The sequence below is a fragment of the Hemitrygon akajei genome, chromosome 12 (genome assembly GCF_048418815.1).
Source record: "Hemitrygon akajei chromosome 12, sHemAka1.3, whole genome shotgun sequence".
NCBI lineage: Eukaryota > Metazoa > Chordata > Chondrichthyes > Myliobatiformes > Dasyatidae > Hemitrygon > Hemitrygon akajei.
The window spans coordinates 56,714,303-56,736,324 of NC_133135.1; the positions used below are offsets into that span (position 1 = coordinate 56,714,303).

General features: G+C 39.7%; 1 protein-coding gene across 2 annotated transcripts in view; it reads left to right on the top strand.

Moving 5' to 3' along the window:
- Positions 1–1,347: 1,347 nt before the first annotated feature.
- Positions 1,348–22,022, top strand: part of LOC140737043 (solute carrier family 35 member D2-like protein) — a 52,611-nt gene continuing 31,936 nt past the window's right edge. For both annotated transcript variants that reach the window (XM_073063150.1, XM_073063151.1), the window contains exons 1-7: positions 1,348–1,583; positions 2,313–2,346; positions 2,456–2,542; positions 5,241–5,308; positions 5,392–5,463; positions 13,408–13,476; positions 14,341–14,443. In XM_073063150.1, the coding sequence (XP_072919251.1) occupies positions 1,366–1,583; positions 2,313–2,346; positions 2,456–2,542; positions 5,241–5,308; positions 5,392–5,463; positions 13,408–13,476; positions 14,341–14,443 (651 nt within the window). In that variant the 5' untranslated portion in view covers positions 1,348–1,365. The remainder of the gene's footprint in view (positions 1,584–2,312; positions 2,347–2,455; positions 2,543–5,240; positions 5,309–5,391; positions 5,464–13,407; positions 13,477–14,340; positions 14,444–22,022) is intronic.

Here is a 22,022-nt window from a genome sequence, read left to right on the forward strand (position 1 = left end):
CTTCCGAGAATGGGTGAGTGTAGGACCAGAGGGCCAGGCTTAGAATAGAGGGACGTCCATATAGAACAGAGATGATGAGTTATTTCTTTAGCCAGAGGGTGGTGAATGTATGGAATTCATTGCCACAGATGGCTTTAGAGGCTAGGTCATTGAGTATGGTTAAAGAGTTGCTATGTTATTGATTAGTCACAGCATCAAAGGTTATGGGTTAAAGGCAGGAGAACAGGGTTGAGAGGAATAATAAATCAGCCATGATGGAATGGCAGAGCAGACCCGCTGAGTGGCCTAATTCTGCTTCTATGTCCAACAGTTTCTCCTAAGATTCCTTCTTCTTCAGCCCTTTAACTTTTCCACCTATCACCACCCTTCCCCCATCTACCTAACTTCCCCCTCACGTGGCTTCAACTATCTCCTAGTAGCTGGTACTTCTTGCCCTCCCCCACTTTTTATTCTGGCTTCTTCACCATTCCTTTCTGGTCCTAGTGAAGGATCGGCCTGCTGATTTCCTCCAGCATTTTGTGTGTATTACGCTGGATTTCCAAAATCTCTTGCGTTTATGACTCTAATATTCATATTAGGTAGTTCCCTCAGGATCAAGGCAAGGAAACCCACACACCAAATGCTGTTAAAAGGGTGCGTGAAGGTCGGCATGGGTACAGTGGGCCAATGGGCCTATTTCTGTGTTTTACGTAGCTCTATGATTTGTTTTTCTTTCCAGTCTTGAGAAGTATCTTTATTTCACTTTATGAACCTTGGGTGATGGTGGTACACTAGGTACCACAGTTTTGACAATACAAAGGCTTGGTCCAATGGCAGAGGTTCAAATCGACAGGAAACCAGCCTGCGCACTTCGAACCGCAGAGACACAAATACACACATAAGTGAGCAACTAATCTTGTCCATCTCCTTCTACTGCTTCGACATCCCAACTTTCAAACCCCTCTCCCTTCCTCTATCTTACTTTTTAATCCCCCTGTTCTCCCTCTCTCTATCCCCTCGCCAGCTAGAAGCGTCTCCCTCTCCAGCAGGCTCGAAGACCTTGGTCGCACACAGAAGCCCCGATACAACGGGACACTGTCTGGAAATCGCCTTATCTATCACTGGGCTTTCAGATGTAAAGCTTGGGCTCACATAGTTAAAACTTATTTTCTCATCTCCAGGTTCACAATTCAGTGCGATTTAACCGAGATTAATCTATAGTATAAAGGTAATTTACGTAACATCTCCCAATCGTTAAGACACAGCCTCCACTCAAACCCGACTCCTCTTTGTGAGCTGCACGTACGACGTGCGGTTCGGCGGGGCGTGACGTAAGCACGCCGAGGAGGGGGAGGGGGGCGTAGCGGCGGAGCCCAGGGTGAAGACATGTTAGAAGTTCGTCAACGTCATGATGTTGTGGTTAAGTCGGGCCAGGAAAGAAGCGAGGCGGCTGGAGATGCTGCCCGCGCCGGCGAGGGAGCCGGCGTTGGGGAGATGTCGGCCGAGCCGATGACTGTCTTCCTGAAGCTGTGCGCAGCCGCTTTTTACGGAATAAGCTCGTTTTTTATTGTGGTCGTAAACAAGAGCGTCCTTACCAGCCACAGGTGAAAAGTCAATTGCATCGGGCGTGAACCCCGGGGGCTCGCGCCGTTAGTCTTGGTTGGCAGTGTTTGAAACAAAAATCGCATCTGATTTAATTGTTAATGTCCTCCGCATTAATTCCTATTAAAGATATTGACTCCAGCATGACTTGAATGTTAATACGTTGCGTCTGTGTATTTTAAATACTTACTTTGCATTTTTTTACTGCAGCGTTATTTATGAAATGAAATTTTGCAAATGGCACCTTTTAATTGTTAAATTAAATGTATAAATCTATAGGAAACGAGCAGCTCCTATTTCCTTGGAAGCAATATTTGGTTTCAGATTCTTAATATATGGAAATGTTGATCTATCCAATGCCAAAGTTATTTCTCATATTTGCATTAACTTTGAAAATTGATGTTAGAAACTTAAGTTTACTTTGCGTTACTCACTTCTCAATTTGAGAATTTTGTATTTAACTACTGTTGAAAGTGTTTATTTTCTCTTTCACGATTAACTTAGCGGGCTGAATTAAAGTGGTTGGATTGGTTTTTACATTTCTGCTTGTTAATTTGACAAGCAAAAAATGTAAAAGGCCAATCCAAGTCGCTTTGTTAATTTCGGGAAAGAGGAAATAAGAGAGTTAACGCACTTTTTTCTCTCTCACTTTCCACTCCTGATTTGTTATCCTTGCAAACGTATCGAAGACTGAAGTTTAACCATTCTCATCTTTTTAATTTCATCTATAGATTCCCTTCAATAATATTTGTGGGTCTTGGTCAGGTATGTTGCTTTTTCATACTTGTCAATGCTTTATTGTAAGCCTCAGTTTGCATAAATGCGTGAACAGCAGCATGTGGCCTACTTTCTGAAAACTTTCTTTCATTTGCAGATGTTGGCAACAATGACCCTACTGTGGGTGGGTAAGGCATGCAAAGTGGTAAAGTTTCCTGACTTCGATTATAGTATGCCTCGAAAGGCAAGTCTGAAAATTTTTTGATTTAATTATGTAGTAATGTAATTAATATGGTTTGGATATCACTTTTGAATAGTTCACATTTTGTATGAAAAATATTGCAGAATAGGCTTATCAAACAAGTTACTACACTAGTCATTGTTCAGCATTATGACAAGTTGGAAAGTTTTCCACATATTGATTATGAGAGGATGCTTTAATGTGAATTATAAGCTTTGTAAACGACTCAGTTTACAACAAAGCTGATCAATAGTACTTTGTAATTTCCTATTTTTGTAACAAATTTTAATTGTTTGGCAGAGCTTTTACTTAGAAATTGGAATAAAGACTTTTGCTGTTGAATTTTTAGAAAAAGTAAATCCAAGCAACTTGTTAACAAATTCAGTACAGTTGAGCTGGTTGAAAGGAATTTTGTGACCACACTGCATTCGTCATTGGATCAAATGCGGAGTGTCTAATTATACCACTCGATAAATTTAACCTTCATCACAATTTTGTAAAATGTGATTATCATCAATTTTGAGAAATCTTACCTTTTAATGTAAATGTGCAATAGAAAGGCTCCATAGATCTGACTGAGTTTGTCAGAATGTGCTGGTGTCCACTTGGTGTAATTTGCTGTTTTGCTATTGTGCTGGTGCATGAGCCACATGCTACATGCTTGATATCTAGATAATCGAAACAGATCACATCGCTATGTAGCTCAGTGTGAAGTGAACCACTGGTGTTGAGCAGTGCTCTCACAGCAGTCCTGAGATCCGGGTTTAAGAGAGTGTCCTGGTTGATGAGGTGTGCTCAGGCCTTTGGGCACTGGCAGCATCTATTTTGTGTTGACAGTGTCCAGATGCTGGACTCTGTCATTGCCTACTGTTGAAAGTAATGGATGATGATATCACCACTTGGAGATTTGTGATAACAAACTCAACCCAACAACACCAGCCTGCCTCGGGCAGTCATTGCACATTGCCTTGGTGACTCACTCCTCACTGAGTCACGGAATGATGTGCTTGCTTGAGCTGTTTTATTGTTGTAGGCGCGCTAGTGGAGGGCTAAGCTCTCTACCAGCTTGGGAAGGGCAGGGATTGGTAGTACTGTCAGTAATGCTTGCAATAGTGACTGCCTAGACTGGTTACACTAGTGTTCCTGTGAACACATTCTGAGTAAAAATGGGTTCCAGTTTATTAGTAAACCACTAAATTGAAAATATCTTAGATTTGTGATCATAAGGCAAGGGGACAGTGAGGTAACAAATGACCTGAAGTCCACGTGATGGAAATAGTGGAAGGAATCATTTTAGCTTTCTGATCTCTGCACAAGAAAAATATCAATATAAACCTATATTTTTCTGCACCTGGAACCTATTCACCGATGTGGTGATTGCTTTCAAATCCATTCTTGATTTTCCATCCCTAATTGTTCTGTTGTTGTTTGTGCATTCGGCCAATGTGGTGAGCATGCTACTGGCTCTGAAATGGGTGGCAACGCTTGTGGGCTGCTCTCACCACATCTTGGGTTGTGTTGGTTGTTTCACTATGTTTCAATGTACAAGTGATAAATAAATGAATTGTCTCCGTAACCATTTTGGTGGGCCTGGCCATGTAAGGATTGTATTTTTGAAGAACTTGTCATCAGCATTCATTCCTGTACCTGCATGTATCTGAACAGCATGAATTTCTTATCAACTCTTTTTTATTAATTGGGAAGAAAAAGGAATTTGTAACTTTGAAATTATTGTTATTCCTAGATCTTGAAATAAGAACTTGGTCTTGTTGGTGTTAGATTGCTAGCTCACTAGCAAATGTTTCCTGAAACTTGCTGAAAGCACCTCTCTCCCTATATTTCATTCCCTATCTAGAAGGCCAGGTTAGTTGGATAGCTGGGCATAAGGCTGTCAGTGACCTGAGTGATGTCAGGGCAATGTGTGGTCTGGTCATCTGAATGAGCCAGAACTATATTTCACAGTTGTGAATTTGCAATGTCCCAAAGGTATAAAGTTTTCAAATGCTTCTCCATGTGTCTGATACTTACCTATTAAAAATAAATAAAATAATTTAAAACTTTAATATCCAGAAATTCTTAAACAACTGTAGCATGTAAACCCTTGCAAAAACAATTTTCTTCCTTTTGGCTACAATCGCCATTCAGTTGAGTGAGTTCATGATTCTAAATGCCTTGAGAGAATCTGCTGCCAGACGTACTGTGGAATTTAACAAGTTTGTGCTAGGCCGTTCATCTCCACCCAGATTCCAATGTCAAAGAGCAGCAAGAAAATTAATGGAGTTGTTTTCTTAGCAAGCTCTGCATTTGTGCAGAAGTGGTAAACTTTTGAAGCGTGGCAAATTACAGTGAGACCACATATAACTACACATCTGCTGTATCATTTGACAATTGTCAAGTGTCCTGAGTTGCTGTACAAAGCTTGCAAATCATGTTCAAATGTAACAAAGGGGGAAAAGAATGGAAGAAAAACATTGTTGCTATTAGAGACCACGTGTGAATGAATGGGAATGTAACAGTTTAGCAGGCAAAACATCAGTATCTTAAATTTTCCAAAGTGGTGAGAAAATAATATTGCCAGAATATATGCATAATCTATGTTAAAGTGGACGATACTTTATATTGTAATTTCTTTTGCATCTTTTTTAAAATTATTAATATAATGCATTTATTTAATGATAAATTTAAAACTACTTTCTCTTAGATATTTCCACTACCTCTGTTGTATTTGGGGAACCAACTGACAGGACTTCTTGGTACTAAGAAACTGAAGTATGTTTGAATCCATTCTTTTGAAAAAAATTTGCTTTATTTTAAAAATATAGCTTTTTCTAAATTTAATTTCATTTTCCCAGTCTGCCGATGTTTACAGTCCTAAGGAGGTTTTCTATTCTGTTTACAATGATAGCGGAAAGTTTACTGCTCAAGTAAGTAACATCAACATTTAATTGCTTATTTAATAATGTTAAAATCGAATGTTTCATACTTTCCAACTTCTATAAAATAAATACATAATTGGCAAATTAGCTCTGCATTATTACATCTTTGAAGTGAGGCTTTTAGATAGGTGAAATTGAATGGAATGGAGGGATATAGATGATACACAGGAAGAGAATGTTAGTGCTGTTCTGAGTTTTATGTAATGATGTAATATTCTGTTTCTCACCAAAAACATTGTTGGTCAATCTTAGAACTAATTTTTAAACATGAGTAGAAACTGAAATGTTGGCAATATGAAAAAGGATCTTGTATCCTCCCACTATATACAACAAATAAACTCTTCTCTGGCTTCCAGCCAGGTACAGGTATTGATTTTTACTAACACTTTGATAGCAAACTCTGTCATATTCATCAGGAATGATGTCTGGGCATGTCTAGCCTAATGTATGGAAAAACCCGTAATTTTTCCCTCTTGATTGATCAGTCCTCATCCAATCAGGTTTCCACTGTTTCACCTTGTTTACAGTCAAATTCCAGGTCTTGGAGTGAGACCTTCATCTTTGTTAAAATTCTTGCCCTCCAGTTTAATTTCATTGACTTCCTTCACCAGGTGGTCCCAAAACCCATTGGCGTGGCACATAGTTTTGCATTCATAATTGCCATAGGGTTGACTTTGGCACAAAACTACTGTGCCATGCCAGTGGGTTTTTGGGATGGCCTGGCGAAGGAAGCCATTAAAATAAAACTAGAGGAAAACGATTTTAATAAAGTCAATGGTCTCGCGTGAAGAACTGGAATTGATTGTTAGCAAGCGGGACAGCAGTAACCTGTTTGGTTAGTCCTCATTCAACAGGAGAGGTGGACTGTACTACTGGACTAGACGTGCCTAGTCATCATCGCTGATGAAGTTGGCAGAGCTTGTCATTGAAACATCGGTTTAAAATCTGTACCTGGCTGGCAGGTTGGAAACTTAAGAAGACTTTATTCATGTTGATAATATTTTTTAAATGTATTGGTGCTGTAACTTTTCAAATTGAATGCATGTATAATATTCAATTTTGCTTGTTTATAGATCTTGTCATCTGATGTATGTTGAGTAAATATTCAGGAATGAGATTGCATTCAAGGTTAAATATTGTTTCTCTATAACTCAATAGCACAATTTTAAAATTGTATTAGAATTCTTCATTTCAAGGCAGGGAAGTCTATGCCATGGTTTTTCACCTCTGAGCTTTTGTTATGTAGTTCTGGAAGCTCTGGTCCCACAAATGCTGGCTTTTTAGCTTTTAATCCTAACACTTAGAGTTAGATCTGCCCTTCTATACATTACCATATGCTGGCAAATCACCTCAGCTTCTCTGACACCATGTGCCTCATGAACAGAAATTTCCTCAACTATCTATACATGGCAATTGAAGCTAAACTAGACTGGTTACAACAGAAATATGAAATACTCAACATAGTCAAGCCAGGCAGCATCTGTGGAGAAAGAAATGTTAGTGTTTCAGAGTAATCTTTCTGCATATCTTTGCAATTGCACGTACTATCTATTTGCACCTACATAGTATTGTTACTCTAGCTTTGGGCTGGCTTGTCTTCTAAAACCTTTTATGCCATTTTTATTTTTTATGTCTTACTGTTGCAACTGCTTTTTGCTCACACCCCACATTCTATACACTAAAACTTGACCAGCCCATATCCCATCCTGCACCAAATCAGTTTGCCTTTTCTATCTGATGTACATTAACTTTTGTTGAAGCAATACCTTGGCTTTCAAAAGCTGGATCCCTATTTTAAAATCCTTGTTTTGCCACTCCCTATCTCGTTGACATTGAACTACTTCAGTTCTGGCCACATTAAATGTACTTGCTGTAACATCAGTAACTATTTTCACGTACCAGGGCTGAATGGTCTAGAATTGTCTCTGAACTTCAAAGGTTTCAAAGGTGCATTTAATGTCAGAAATATATACAATGTGCATCCTAAAATTCTTTTTGTGCACAACCATCCATGAAAATAGAGGAATGCCCCAAAGAATGAATGACAGTTAAATGTTACAACCCCAAAGCCCCCCCAGCTGCTCCTCCCACAGTAAACAGCAGCAAAGCAATGAGCCCCCCTCCCCACCAATAAAAAAAAAGCATCAGTGCCCCCCACCAAGCACTCAAGCGTGCAGCAAAGCATCAATAAAGATTCAGATTTGCAATACCCCAGACTAATCATTCACCAGGTAATTCGACATACCACAGGCGCTCTCTCTCCCTAATAAGGGAAAAAGAGGTATCTCTTTTTCACAGCGAGAGGAGAGACATAATAAACAACTCACTGATTTACAATGCTAGAAGTCCGTTGCATCGCTTTTTCTGAGCTCTGTGCCCAAAGAACTCGGGTCCCTGGGCACACAGCCAACGATCTTCCTTCTCCCACGACACACCAATATCCTGCAGTGGCACTGACCTCGAATCCACCAGTTTCCAGAGACACAAAATCAAGAAACTCCAACGACGTCCTTGGTATATCGAATAACGGCCAGTCGTGAGACCCTGAGAATGGTCCCATTCCCGCAAAGGACCGAAGTTAGTGTGTAACTCCAGTTCAGGGTCTTTAAAAGAACCCTGAAAGGGAAAAATAGAGATATTAAAGTTAGAAACAGAGCTGCTTCTGGAGCTGCAAGCAAAGGAGTCTCCATTAGTCACCATTCATGCCCTTTTTATTTCAAAAATAACATTCTAATATTTTATTCAAAATATTCTGGTGTAACTCCTTGGGATGCTTTTGCAACACCAAAAATACAACTTGGTTTTCATCTGTTGTATAGATGCAATTTGTGATTGATTGTTGACTACTTGGATAATTTTTTGAATATTACCAAGTATTGTCTTTTTGCTGTCAATCTGCAAACAATGCACGTGCAATATGTTGCATCCTTTCCTCTTGCAGCAATCATTGGAATTGGTTTACTATTGTCACATACATGTACCAAGATAGTGAAAAGATTGTCTTACATATTGTTGACACAGGTCAGATCATTACATAGTGTATCGAGGCAAAACAAGGTAAAACGATAACTATGCAGAATAGTGCAGTGCAGGTAAACAATTAGGTGCAAGATCATAATGAGTTAGATTGTGAGGTTGAGACTCCATTTTATCATATTAGGGAATCATTTAATCATTTTATAATGGCATCGAAGCTGTTCTTTAGCCTGGTGCTCTGTGCTTTCAGGCTTTTGCATCTGCTGTTTGGAAGTGAGGGTGTCTGGTGTGGATGGGGTCTTTGATTATGCTGGCTGTTTAATGAAAACATTAATGACAGATTTGTTATCTTCAGAGTTCAGAAATCTTTTTCTTCTATAAATACAAATATGTAGTGGATTATACAGTATGTAAGGCATTCTGCAATTTTTTTTATCGCTCTTTTCAAAGTTTCATGGGCTCAAAGTTTGATTAATGCTGTAAGACCAAGTCAGATAGTCATATACCAGAATAGTAAAGGCTTTTTAAATGTGACTGGGACCTTGTAAAATAAAGGTTAGCTTTATTTGTTGTGTAGTGTGTGTAGGCCTCCGTTAGTCTCGATAGACCATGGATTTGGCGCAAGCCTGGGCAAGGTTTTTTTTTAATGGAACTCTGGCAGTTGCCCATGCTGCAAGTCTCCCCTCTCCACGCCACCGATGTTGTCCAAGGGAAGGGCATTAGGACCCTTACAGCTTGGCACCAGTGTCATTGCAGAGCAATGTGTGGTTAAGTGCCTTGCTCAAGAACACACACGAAGCCTCAGCCAAGGCTCGAACTAGCAACCTTCAGATCACTAGGCGAACACCTTAACCACTTGGCCACGCGCCAACACTTTTATTTGTTGCATGTACATCGAAACATACAGTGAAAATCTGTGAAGGCTGTGCAGGCCATTCCACAAGTGTTGCTACACTTCCAACACCAACATAACATGCTCACAACTCTTAACTCTAACCTTAGGTTTCACTTCGCCCCAAATTTGCCTTGCAGTTGAGCCACTGTGGTTTATAAACTGGTGATGGTGTTAATGCTGACTTGTGACCTGATGGTGATATTGTTATGCTTGGAAAATTGTGCTCTGGAATTTCTGCTGATCTTAATTTTGCTTTTGTCAACCCACTGAAGTTTAGCTGTCGCTATGTCCATTTTTCCAATAATATTTGGGTGCCTCTGTACATTTTGAGTTGCCAGTGGTAAGGTTTTGAGGATATTTGTGCTATTAAGACTAGAAAACTGACCAAGTTCCTGTTCTTTGTCCTGGTTTTACAGCAGAATTAGTTGAACAGTGAGCCCCAGAGTCATGCTTATCAATGAGAAGAAAACTTGGCAAAAATTGCGATCTCTGCAGATAAAGTCCAAGAGTAATACAGCACAGAAAAGGACCCTTAAGACCACCTGCATCCTCCCTCCTAGTTCCATTTGCCTGTGTTTGGCCCATAAGCCTTCACGCCCCTCATCTCCATGTAGCTATTCAAATACCTTTTATGTTGTAATTGTGCTTGTCTTGCTCATTTCCTCAGATACCACTCAAGTCTCTTTTAAATCTCTCCTTATCTTGCGTCTGTGGGTGGTGGGGTGGAGATACCTCTACCAAGGGAGGTGTAAGGTTTTCCTTCATTCCATTAACCTGTAGGTCACCTGTGCAAGGTGTAGTGCCTACTTAGCCCATTGATCAGGGTCACTTGCCATGGGAGCAGGTGGTGAGTATCACTAGTCCTGGTTATGCGACCTTTGGTTATGCATCAATACGCTGATGAGTATTGATGATGGCTGGGGTCACCTGTCTTGTAAAGACACTACCCAGAAGAAGGCAGTGGCAAGCCACTGAAAAATTGCCAAGAAACGATCATAGTCGTGGAAGTGCCATGATGGCTTGCGTCATGCATCACAGCACATAACGAATGAATGATCTTTTATCTGTGTCCTCGAATCTTGTGTAAAAGACTGAATGTCCACCTTGCTCATATCCCTCATTACTTTATAAACTTCCGTCAGATCACTCCTCATTCTCCTGAATTCCACGAAATAAGGATCCAACATGGCTAGCCTTTTCCTATCAACTCGGGTTGCTAGTTCAGGCAGCATCTTAAAGCTCTTCAGCACCCTTTCCAGCTTGACAATGTCTGTCTTATAACAGGGTGAACAAATGCTACTCAGTACTCCAAATGCGACCTCACCAAAGACTTGTTCTAAGTGCAACCTTTGCTGGCTCTCCCAGATCCCAAGTGACATGTTCAGCTAAAACTAAAAACTGGTGTCCATCAAGACTAATTGTTTTGCTTTTGATCACTTTTCTAAATTATTTTCCGCATCTATGGATATTGGTGTTTTGCAGTATTTTTTGTCTAAGCTTGGAGAATATGTTCTGATGATTAGAATTCTTCTGAACAATCAGGGTGATAAGGTGGTGGTATTGAAGGCAGTAGGTTTCAGCTTTCCAGGTTTTCAGATGGCTCAGCAGGCTGATTAAATGGTGATTTCTGGGTCGCTGTTCTCTTCCTGGTTTTCAAACTATTGAGTCTTGTTATCTCTGCCACATGATCTTAATTGCAGTGAAGTTGTCAAACGTCTGGTCATGTCATGACTGCATTTGGTGATGCCACACTTTCTTGGAGTTTGGGTTCAGCAAAGCAGCCTGCAAAAACTGGTGATGAACTAGCTTGATCCAAGTAGTCATGTTAGTTTTTTTGCTCAGATGCTGTGGATTTCCTACTGATACAATTTCATAATATATTAATACACTTCCACTTAAGTTTGCAAATGCACTGTAGACTTGGATGTCCTGGTTTGATAGTTTTGGCCACTGTGTCCTGATGCCCAAGTCTTGCTATGACATAGCTTCTGTAGGAAAAAAATAGAATATTTTGAGGAGGTGGGTAAATGATATCCGCTTTGTGTTGTACTCTAATGCTGAAACAATTGGACTTTGTTAACCTTGATAAGATTACTGGTGAAACAATGAACCTTGAATTAAAAAGATGCCCACCGTGAAACTTTTGTGCTTTCCTTTTTTCAGAGCCGTAGTTAGGCATTGGTTTCTAGTAGATCTTTGCATTCAGCAACAAAGATGAGATCACAAAGCAGATTGAATTGAGGATTTCTCGGAGAGCAAACTGCAAGCAAAAAAAAGCAATTTTTGAACGTTTTACAGAGCATGAAATAAAGACTGGAAATACTAGAATGTAGATGAGTGCATAGTAATGCTGAAATGGCATTGTTTTTATTTTGAGTATTAGATTTCACGGAATTATAAACAGTACAGTATGTTTGGGCCTGTTACAGGTTTTTAAAATGTTTTGGTGCTCTATTGAAAACCCAATGGCTTATTCAGCAGATCTGTGTTTTTGGGATTTTACAGCAAAAATAGCTCATAAATATTGATCACTGCTTTCTGAACATTCCTGTAGGCATGCTTGCAGAAAAAGGTTTTCCATGAGAAGAGCAGAGAATTACTGAGAGCTTTGCCTGATTTACCGAGTGCCACATTTAATTCTGCCTTCTGTGGAAGTTCCTGTTCGTTTCTGTGCTGTAATGAATAGTGATCAGCAAACTTGTTACATCATTAGAACCACAGGGCTTTCAGAGTGTTTTGTTTTTCAAAATTGAATTAGCAGAAAGGTATAGATTGAAGCAGCTCTATAGTCAGGATCCTGCCACAGTTAAGTACTGGCTATTTTGTACCTGAACATTTCCCATCTGCATTTATTCTGTTGTCCCCGTGTTTAGACAAAGGAAGAAAAATCATTTTTGTAAAGTGTTTTTTTGCACACTTAGCCCCAAGCGATTCAAAGGGATGAGTTCCAAATGTCTCCTCCCCATTTGTATTAAATAGTACTTTTTCAATCAAGGCTTGTCACTCTAGCTCTTTTACTAAGGTAGGGAGGGCTTCCTTATTCTGATCAGTGGTGCCAGAAGAAATGATTTATCACTTTCTATGTTATAAAATCCTATAATAAACAGTCATTAGATTGCCCCTCCTATAACCTAGCCAATCTAATATGGTCTTTGTAATTTAACACTTGGGATCCCTAAATCATTCTGGTAAACCTGCTACACCCTCCAAGACTGAAATTGATGTGTAATGGTGTATAATCAAAGCTCTGCATAGCTGTAATGTAATCCATAATAATCAAGCCACCTGAGTTAATGTTAATTCAACCTTTTAGTTTTTTAAGAATTCCTTTAGTTAGATGACTAAATTACTTCACTAACCCCGTCTTTAGCTGCTTGCCATTTGAAAAAGATTTCCAAGTTGCTTGGGCGCTTTTTAAAAATAAAACTGTCTTCAGTGGTTACAGTGTATATATTTTTGCCAGTCTGATTTCTGAGAAAATGTTGCAATATTAAATGAAGCCAAGTGAACATGGATTCAACTAGTTCAGTGGAATGGGAATGACTGCTTTGGGGAAGTGCTTGTATTAATATGGAAAAATCAATAGTTATTAAGAAACTATGCATTTATTTGGATAATGTCATTGAACACTTGTTTAGACGGCATGAAAAACTGTCACCACATTTCTTCACCAGTTAATTGAAATGATACTTTCAAAATGCTCTTGGATCCTGTATCTTTGATTAGGGTTCAATGAAACAATCTTGAAAGAATCTTGTTTTTATTTTTGTTATATAATTGGAGAATTTTTGGTAGATGGAAATGTTGCTGTCATAAATCATTTATTATTGCTGGGTAGTCCAGGGATTAAATTGCTTCACAGTTGCTGCCAATTTATTTCTAGCATTTTGTTTATTTCAGGGTTCCAGCTTTCATTGTGCATTGTTTAATTATGATTTGGTTGCGGTAGTTCTGTTTTTCCAGTGCCCAGTTGAGTGGTGCCTTGTGATCTTAATAGCTGGCATTTGTACGTTACCTTATTTTTTGCAAAACTAAACTAAACATTTTCCATCTATTTACAGTAAGAAATTCTCCCGCTCTGTACAGATGACAGTATTTGCAATGTTGCTTGGTGCATTTATTGCTGCCAGGTAAGATTTATAATTGATAAAATTGTAGCATGTTATGCCATTAGAGCAGGCTATTTGGCCCTTCAGGTTTTTCCATTTTTCTTCAAATCCTGCCCACTTCCACTATACTGTTCCAGTCCATTACATAGAGTTTTGACTTCTCTGCAATATTTTTAAACTCTGCTAATTTTAAGTCTTAAATGTTTGCTGTTTTCCCACAACACTTCACGGAAAATTAGGTTCTATTGTTAGTGGATATGAGAAGAACAGACAATAATTCTAGTCTTGATCTCTTGTACTATCTTTTTGGGAATTAACCAAAGGCTATCATATTTAACTTGTCTAAAAGCAGCAACAGCCAGTAGACCTCAACCATGGTATGACTGGCAACCTTCAACTTTCTGGCCCAGTGATGTGTGTCTTGATCATATTCAAAACAGACAAATATCTGGACCCACAAAATTCTGGATCACTGCAGAATTGTGCACAAATGGTGTGAACAGAAGAAATCAGGAGAAATGGATGACAAAATTGCTATTACATCAATTTAAAGTCAGTCATACTTGACTGTGTACATGTCTTTCAATCAAAGCCCAATTTCCCTCTTTCTCTTGACTACATGGGTAGCAAAATGGTGAATACTTGATTACAACCAAATGGTGGAGAGAATTGAATATTAAAAGCTACTTTAATCATATTGGAGAAAAATAGGTTTAGCCTGTGATACTTTGTATTTCATTGTTTGAAATAAGTGAGCTTTGAATTCTGAAGTATGTGCCAATGTTTTTGAATTTGCATGGTTAAACTTCAGGAATATAGTTGGTCGATATTTTTGTTTTAATGGGCAAAGTGAAAAGAGAAACACTGCTCTGCATTTTCTTTCAGTTCTGATATGGCATTTGATTCATTTGGATATGGATACATTCTTACAAATGATGTATTAACAGCTGCCAATGGAGCTTATGTAAAGCAGAAATTGGAGTCAAAAGTAAGTATAGTTACAACTCTCATCTGATACTCCATTTGGGTCAGCCTGGATAGACAACAGTTAGACCAGTGGTTCCCAACGTGGGGCGTATGCCCCACGGGGGTAATTTGATTTTTAAGGGGGGCAATTCGAGAATGAGTTATTAACAGTGAATTTTTTCTAGTAAGTCTGTGTGAGTATGAGTGTGTGTGCAAGTTAATACATATGTGTATATACAGTATGCATACATAAAAATACTTGTGTGTATGTACATGTTTAATTGTGTATGTACTGTATATATAGTGTATCACCATCATTACAACCATCAAATGGCTTTCATAATTAAATTAATGAATTGACTGATGTAGGAAGGAACGATTGAACAAGTCCAAACGCGTAAGAAACTCGTACGAGGTCGCGCCAATGCTGCTTTTTGCAGTAGCTTTCGGTTCTTGGTGGTGTGAAGGTGTGTACATTGCGTCATCTCTTTTAAACAGTGTATCTGTCTTTGTATGCTGTAGAAACGAATCAACGTTGTTTTATTTATTTATTATTATTATTTTAATATCACTTAATGTTCTTTTTTTTACAATTTCTTAGTAATTTCTTCCTCAGAACTTTAACAGTCCTTTGGTTCTTTTATTTTTCTCTTTCATGAATGCCATGTTCTTTGGAAGCTTGTTTAAACCAAGTTAATGGTCTTTTAGGCTTCCTCCAGGTGAATAGGAGTTCACTTTTTGAATAATAAGAATTATATATCACCACAGGGGTCATCAGGATTTTAGAGGTGACTAGGTGGGGTGGGGCATGGCCAAAAAAAGGTTGGGAACCACTGGGTTAGACCTTTAGGTGGGGAGGTGCTGCAGGTGACTTTGTTCTCCCTTGTTCACATGGGAAAGTGTTAAAATCATTCAAGATCTTGTGATGATTTGTCTACCCACCCCCTCACCACTCACCAGATATGGTAAGATTGTCTTTTAGGTTTGTATCTCAGGATTTTGTGTGTGTATAAACATAGTGATTGCATAAATCATGCCCCTCACTGTGCTGCGATCTGCTGCATAGTGGATGCATTTCAATTTCTTCTGGATTTGGTGCCACTAACGTTGTGGCAGGTATGTTTCTCAGCAGGAAAGTTAAAAGAATATGCCTCTAATTCACCTCTTCAATATCAAAATAATATGACCAAGCAGATCAGAGTTAAGATCAGGTGAGAGGGGGAAATGGTTCTGTGCAAGGATCAGAGGTGGTAGTTTTGATTTCATGTGATGTAAGCTGCCTTTTTGGGAGCGAGACATTGGGCAATGTGTTTTGGTATATAAGCACCATATAAGAAAGCCACTTTCTTATGAGTATTGAAGGTCTAAAACATCAACTGCAAATCCTGGAAGTGCGTGTCAGGAGGGATCTGTGGTGGGGGTGGGGGGGGGGGGGGAGAGAGAGTATTGTGAAATCAATCAGCTTCCATTGTAACTCGACCTAGAACGGATGTAACACAGTAAAGCTGGTACAACAAATGCCAGTTTCAGCAGGTCAGGTAGCAGTGAATATGAAAATGGAGCTTCTGTTCCCTTCCTGTCACCAACAGCTAGTAAATTGGTGAAAAGCATTGAACAGATGGTACCAGATGTTCAGGCCATACACATTGTTGAGGTCTGGCTGTGGAATTGCAGTAACTTAAATGGCTTTGTTAAAAGTAAAGCTCGCTTCCTCCATGAACTAGCTGCACAGCTTTTCTAATAAGCTTCTGCATTATTATTGCTTGGAGTAGTGGCACGGCTGGATATATTAGCAATTTCTCACTAATCAGTGAGTCAGCGTTCATCCAACCGTGCACTTTTTATTTGCACTTGTTCCCTTGTATCTCCCAGGGTGAAATTCTTTGCAGTTCAGAGACAATGGTGACAATTGCTGACACATTGCCTTAAAAATATTGTTAGCAAGTGCCCCACATTTTCCATAAGTTTATTAGAGAATTCTTTTAAATTGAATTAGAAATGGGTGTTCAAGCTATGGGGTATCTGTAGTTGATTAACAAAGTCAAAGTCTCTTTCCTTTCCACCTCTGATCCCCTGATGAGAACTGGCTCATGGACATTCAGATTCCTCCTTCTAAAGTCAATAATCAACTCCTTGGTGTTGCTGATGTTGAGTCAAAGGTTGTTGTTGTGGCACCCACTCAGCCAGACTTTCAATCTCCCTCCTATATGCTGATTCATCACCACCATTGATGTGGCCAACAATAGTGATATCATCAGCAAGCAGAAATATGGCATTGGAGCTGTACTATAGCCTCACAGCCATAAGTATAAAGCATGTAGAGCAGGGGGCTAAGCACACAGCCTTGTGGTGCACCTGTGCTGACGGAGATTGTGGAGGAGATGCTACCAATCTGAAATTACTGGGGTCTGTAAGTGAAGAAATCGAGGATCCAGTTGCACAAGAATGTACTGAGGCCTAGCTCTTGAAGCGTATTGATCAGTTTTGAGGGGATGATAGTATTGAATGCCAAGCTATAGTCAATAAAGAGCATCCTGATGTATGCATCTTTGCTGTCCAGATGTTCCAGGGTTGAGTAAAGAACTAATAAAATAGTCTGCTGTGAACCTGTTGCGAGGGTAGGCAAAATGGAACAGCTGCAAGTCTCTTCTCGGGCAGGAGTTGATATGTCTCATCACAAACCTGTCAAAGCACTTTGTTACCGCAGATGTAGGTGCTACTGAATGATTATCGTTTAGACAGGCTATCATGTACTTCATAGGCACAGGTGTGATTGAAGCCTACTTGAAGCAGGTGGGTACCTCAGACTGTCAAAACAAGAAGTTATGGCTATCAGTGAACATTCCAGCCAGTTGATCAGTGTAAGTCGTTAGTTCTCAGCCAGATACCCCGTCTGGCTGGATGCTTTCCATTGGTTCACCTTCCTTTTAGGATGCTCTCACATCGGCCTCAGAGACTGAAATTACGGTTATCAGGGTCTGTGGGAGTTTGTAAAGTTGCCTCGTGATTTGATGGTTGAGGTGAGCAAAAAAGGCATTGAGTTCAGCTGGGAATTGAGCCTTGTCTCTGTCACTTGGTTTCACTTTTTAGGAGGTGATCACATTCAAACTCTGCCACAGCCGGTGAACATCCCTTAATGATTCAAGTTTGGTTGGGAATTGCCATTTGACACGTGATGGTTTTCCAGAGGTTGTTACTGGACCTCTTGTATTCTACTTGGTTGCCAGTCCTGAATGCCACTGATCTGGCTGTCAGCAGGTTGCAGATCGTGTGTTCATCCAAGGCTTCTCGTTGGAGAAGACTGAATGAATTTGTGGGGACAAACCTGTCTATGACTGTTTTTGTAAGGTCCATGATGACTGTGGTGTTTTTGTTCAGATCCTCTGAGTACTTGAACGTGGCCCACTCTACCAACTCGAAGCAATACCATAGCCACTCCTCTGATCACCTCGGTTGTCCTTACATCTGGAGCCTCTGCCTGTATGGAGGCAGGAGGAGGGGAGCCAAGTGATCAGATTTCCAGAAATGTGGTCTGGGCAAGGAATGGTAGGCATTCCTAATTGTAGTATCACAATGGTTGAGTGTGTTGGGACTTCCTGATGCTGCAGATAATATGTTGGAGTATTAGGCAGAAGTTTCTACAAAAAAGCCTGATTGAAGTCCTACAATGATTTGAAAGGTGTCATGGTAGGCATTGTTTGTTGATCAATACTTCGAGTGCCTGATCAACAGCTGCCTTTGGCAGTATGTAAACTGTGGTCAGGGTCATGGAGGAGACCCCTTTTGGGAAGTAGAACGGATGGAACTTAATTGTTGTGTTCCAGATTGGGGGAGCAAGAGAACAATGAAGAGTTTATCATGAAGCACAGACCCTCATATTTTGCCTCCTCCGAGTGAACAGTCCAGTCCATCCTGTGTATCAAGAAGCTCTTTAATCTTACCAACAAATCTATCTTGTCCGGAGTGAGCCATGTCTCTGAAGTAGAGAATGCAGCTCTCCCTCGTTTCCCTTTGATACAGCAATCTTGCCTTTGGATCTTTAATCTTCTCCAGTGACTGTGTATTTGCTAACAAGATGCTGGGTAGAGGAAGTTTCACGCTTCACTGTTTTAATCTGACTGGGAGTCCGCCCTTCCTCCCTCTCTTAAAGATGCTGTACCTGTATGCTTGTGAGTTAAGTCTGCTGAGTCCTTAAGAAAATCATGAAATCGCTAGTTTGTTAAGACGATTAAAAAATAAGTTGAAGGGAAATTACAGACTGCAGATTGAGTAGTTTAGACAAAGTATATTTGGAAGTTTTGTTTTAACTGCCTACAACAAGGCACCAACTTGCCACCACCCTTTCAAATATAAATATTCAAGTATAAACTTAAACAAAACCCTTGCCCTCATGCCTGTTTCTCCTCCCACAATAACCTTGGCAATTAACCTTGGATTTCATCATTTAAATTGCTTCAGAAAGTATATTTTAAATAGCCTGATGGTTATAACTGCTTTGACTATATAGAAAATAATAATCTCATTGAGGTGAATTGAGGTTCACAGTCACGTAAAAAAATTACTTTTTAAAAGATCTGCTGAGCTGCAGTTAAGTCCATGCAGATAATGAAATGTAGCTTTGATAAAAACCCCAGTATATTGTTGAAAACAAAGACATTGATACTAAGTTTCTTCATTGGGTTGTAGATGAATTCTCAGTTGTGGACAACCTCTGTGTTTCTCTCTTATTCACTTTCTTCTGATATTCTAACACTCCATGGGAACTCTTGCTTGTCTCTCATTACTCCTTTTTTGAAGTGATGCTAACAGGAAGCAGTGATGATAACTAGGTGTCTGCCTTGCTGCACATTTATGTTGCAACTGCCTTTAAAACATTGCTCACCTTTTATCATCGGCCATCTGTTCCATTGAGAAGCCTGTAAGGTAGAATATATTGGGTGGGAAATTTGAGCATTGGTTTAGAGATGTGCTTGTCCTTATTTTGGGTTATGGATTACACAAATATGGGCCATGTTCTCAGTCATAGCAGCTGACTTCTTCCTCTGGTAATGATTTTGCTGACTGTATTTTGAATTTTAGCCTGATTTGAGTAATGGCCCCAGCTTTCAAGGGAAGAACAGCTATGACAACACAATTCCCATTGTAATAACTCATTGCACTTGTTTTCACTGGTATTATTCCCTCTTAAGAGCTGCTTCATGGTGGTTTTGCTTCTCTGTCATATTGACTATTGTCTGCAGTTTTCAGCCATGCTTATTCTGACCCAATGGTTTGTATAAAATAAAGAAGGGTTTTTTATTAGAAAATTCATGCCTAGCCTGCTCCATTTGCTGCATTGAAGTTTATGAATTTACCAATTGTAGTCAGACTTGAAATACTATGCATTACACCATATTTTCTAAGGTTAATATTGTATTTTATGCATAGACGTTTAATGTAGTTAGTCAAAGTAATGTATGCAGGACAGTATTAACCTTTTTGGTCATGAACGTTTTGCGTATTTTTTGAAATAAACAAAAAATGGTGGTAACACTTATAAGAACACAAGAAATAGGAGCAGGAGTAGGCCATCCGGTCCATTGAGCCTGCCCCACCATTCAATAAGATCATGGCTGATCTTTCTGTAAACTCGGCTCCATCTACCTGCATTTTCCCCATAACCCTTAATTTCTGTACTATGTAAAAATCTACCTAACTGTATCTTAAATATATTTAGGGATGAAGCCTCAACTGCTTTCCTGGGCAGAGAATTCTACAGATTCACCACTCTCTGGGGAAAAACAGTTTCTCCTCATTTCTGTCCTAAATCTTCTCCCCTGAACCTTGAGGCAATGTCCCCTAGTTCTAGTCTCACCTACTAATGGAAACAACTTTCGTACTTCTATCTTATCTATCTCTTTCAAAAGTTTGTATGTTTCTTTAAGATCCCCTCTCATTCTTCTGAATTCCAGAGAGTATAGTCCCAGGCGACTCAATCTCGCTTCATAGGTTAACCCCTTCATCCCTGGAATCAACCTGGTGCCTGGTGAACATCCTCTGCACTGCCTCCAAAGCTAGTATATCCTTCCTCAAGTATGGAGACCAGAACTGCACACAGTACTCCAGGTGTGGCCTCACCAGTACCCTGTATAGTTGCAGCATGACCTCCCTGCTCTTGAATTCAATCCCTCTAGCAATGAAGGCCAACATTCACTTTGCCTTCTTAATAACCTGTTGTACCTCCAAGCCAGCTTTTTGCGATTCATGCACAAGCACTCCCAAGTCCCTCTGCACAACAGCATGCTGCAATCTTTCACCATTTAAATAATAATCTGCTCTTCTATTATTCCTTCCAAAATGGATGATCGCATTTATTAACGTATTCCATCTGCCAGATCTTGGCCCACTCACTTAACCTATCTATATCCCTCTGCAGACTCTCCATATCCTCTGTACAATTTGCTTTTCCACTCAGTTTAGTGTCATCAGCAAATTTTGCTAAGCTACACTCAGTCCCCTCTTCCAAATCATCAATGTAAATGATAAATAGCTGCGGGCCCAGCACTGACTCCTGTGGCACCCTATTCACCTCTGACTGCCAACCGGAGAAACACCCATTTATACTGACTCTCTGCCTTCTATTGGTTAACCAATCCATTATCCATGCCAGTACACTTCCTCTGACTCCATGCAACCGTATCTTATTTGTAAGTCTCTTGTGCGGCACCTTATCGAACACCTGGAAATCTTAAGTCTATGACATCCACCTGTTCCCCTCTATCCACTGCACTCATTATGTCCTCAAAGAACTCCTGTAAATTTGTCAAACAGGACCTGCCCTTTCTGAATCCATGCTGCATCTGTCTAATGGAACCATTCCTTCTTAAATGTTTCGCTTTTTCTTCCTTAATGACAGCTTCAAGCATTTTCCCGACTACAGATGTTAAGCGAACTGGCCTATAGTTGCCTGTCTTTTGCCTATATCCTTTTTAAAAAGTGGCGTGACATTTGCTGTCTTCAATCTGCTGGGACCTGCCCAGAGTCTAGAGAATTTTAGTAAATGATTATCATCGCATCTACTATAACCTCTGCCAGTTCCCTCAGCACCTTGGGATGCAGCCCATCAAGACCAGGGGACTTATCTACCTTCAGGCCCTCTAGTTTGCTCATCACTATCTCTTTAGTGACAATGATTTTATTGAGGTCCTCACCTCCCATTTTGTCCATAACATTATTCTTTGGCACATTAGACGTGTCCTCCACTGTGAAGACTGACACAAAATAGTCGTTCAATGCCTCAGCCATTTCCTTATCACCCAATATCAAATTTCCCCTTATCATCTTCCAAGGGACCCACGTTGACTTTAACCACCCTCTTCCGCGTTATATATTTATAAAAACTTATGCTATCTGTTTTTATATTTTGTGCTAATTTACTTTCATGCTCTATCTTCCCTTATTTCTTGTTTAGTTGTTCTTTGTTGCTTTTTAAAGTTTTTCCAATCCTCTAGTCTCCCTCTAATCTTTGCGACTCTGTACACATGAGCTTTTAATTTGATACTATCTTTCATTTTCTTAGTTATCCAAGGCTGGCTCTCCCCACACTTGCTGTCTTTACTTGT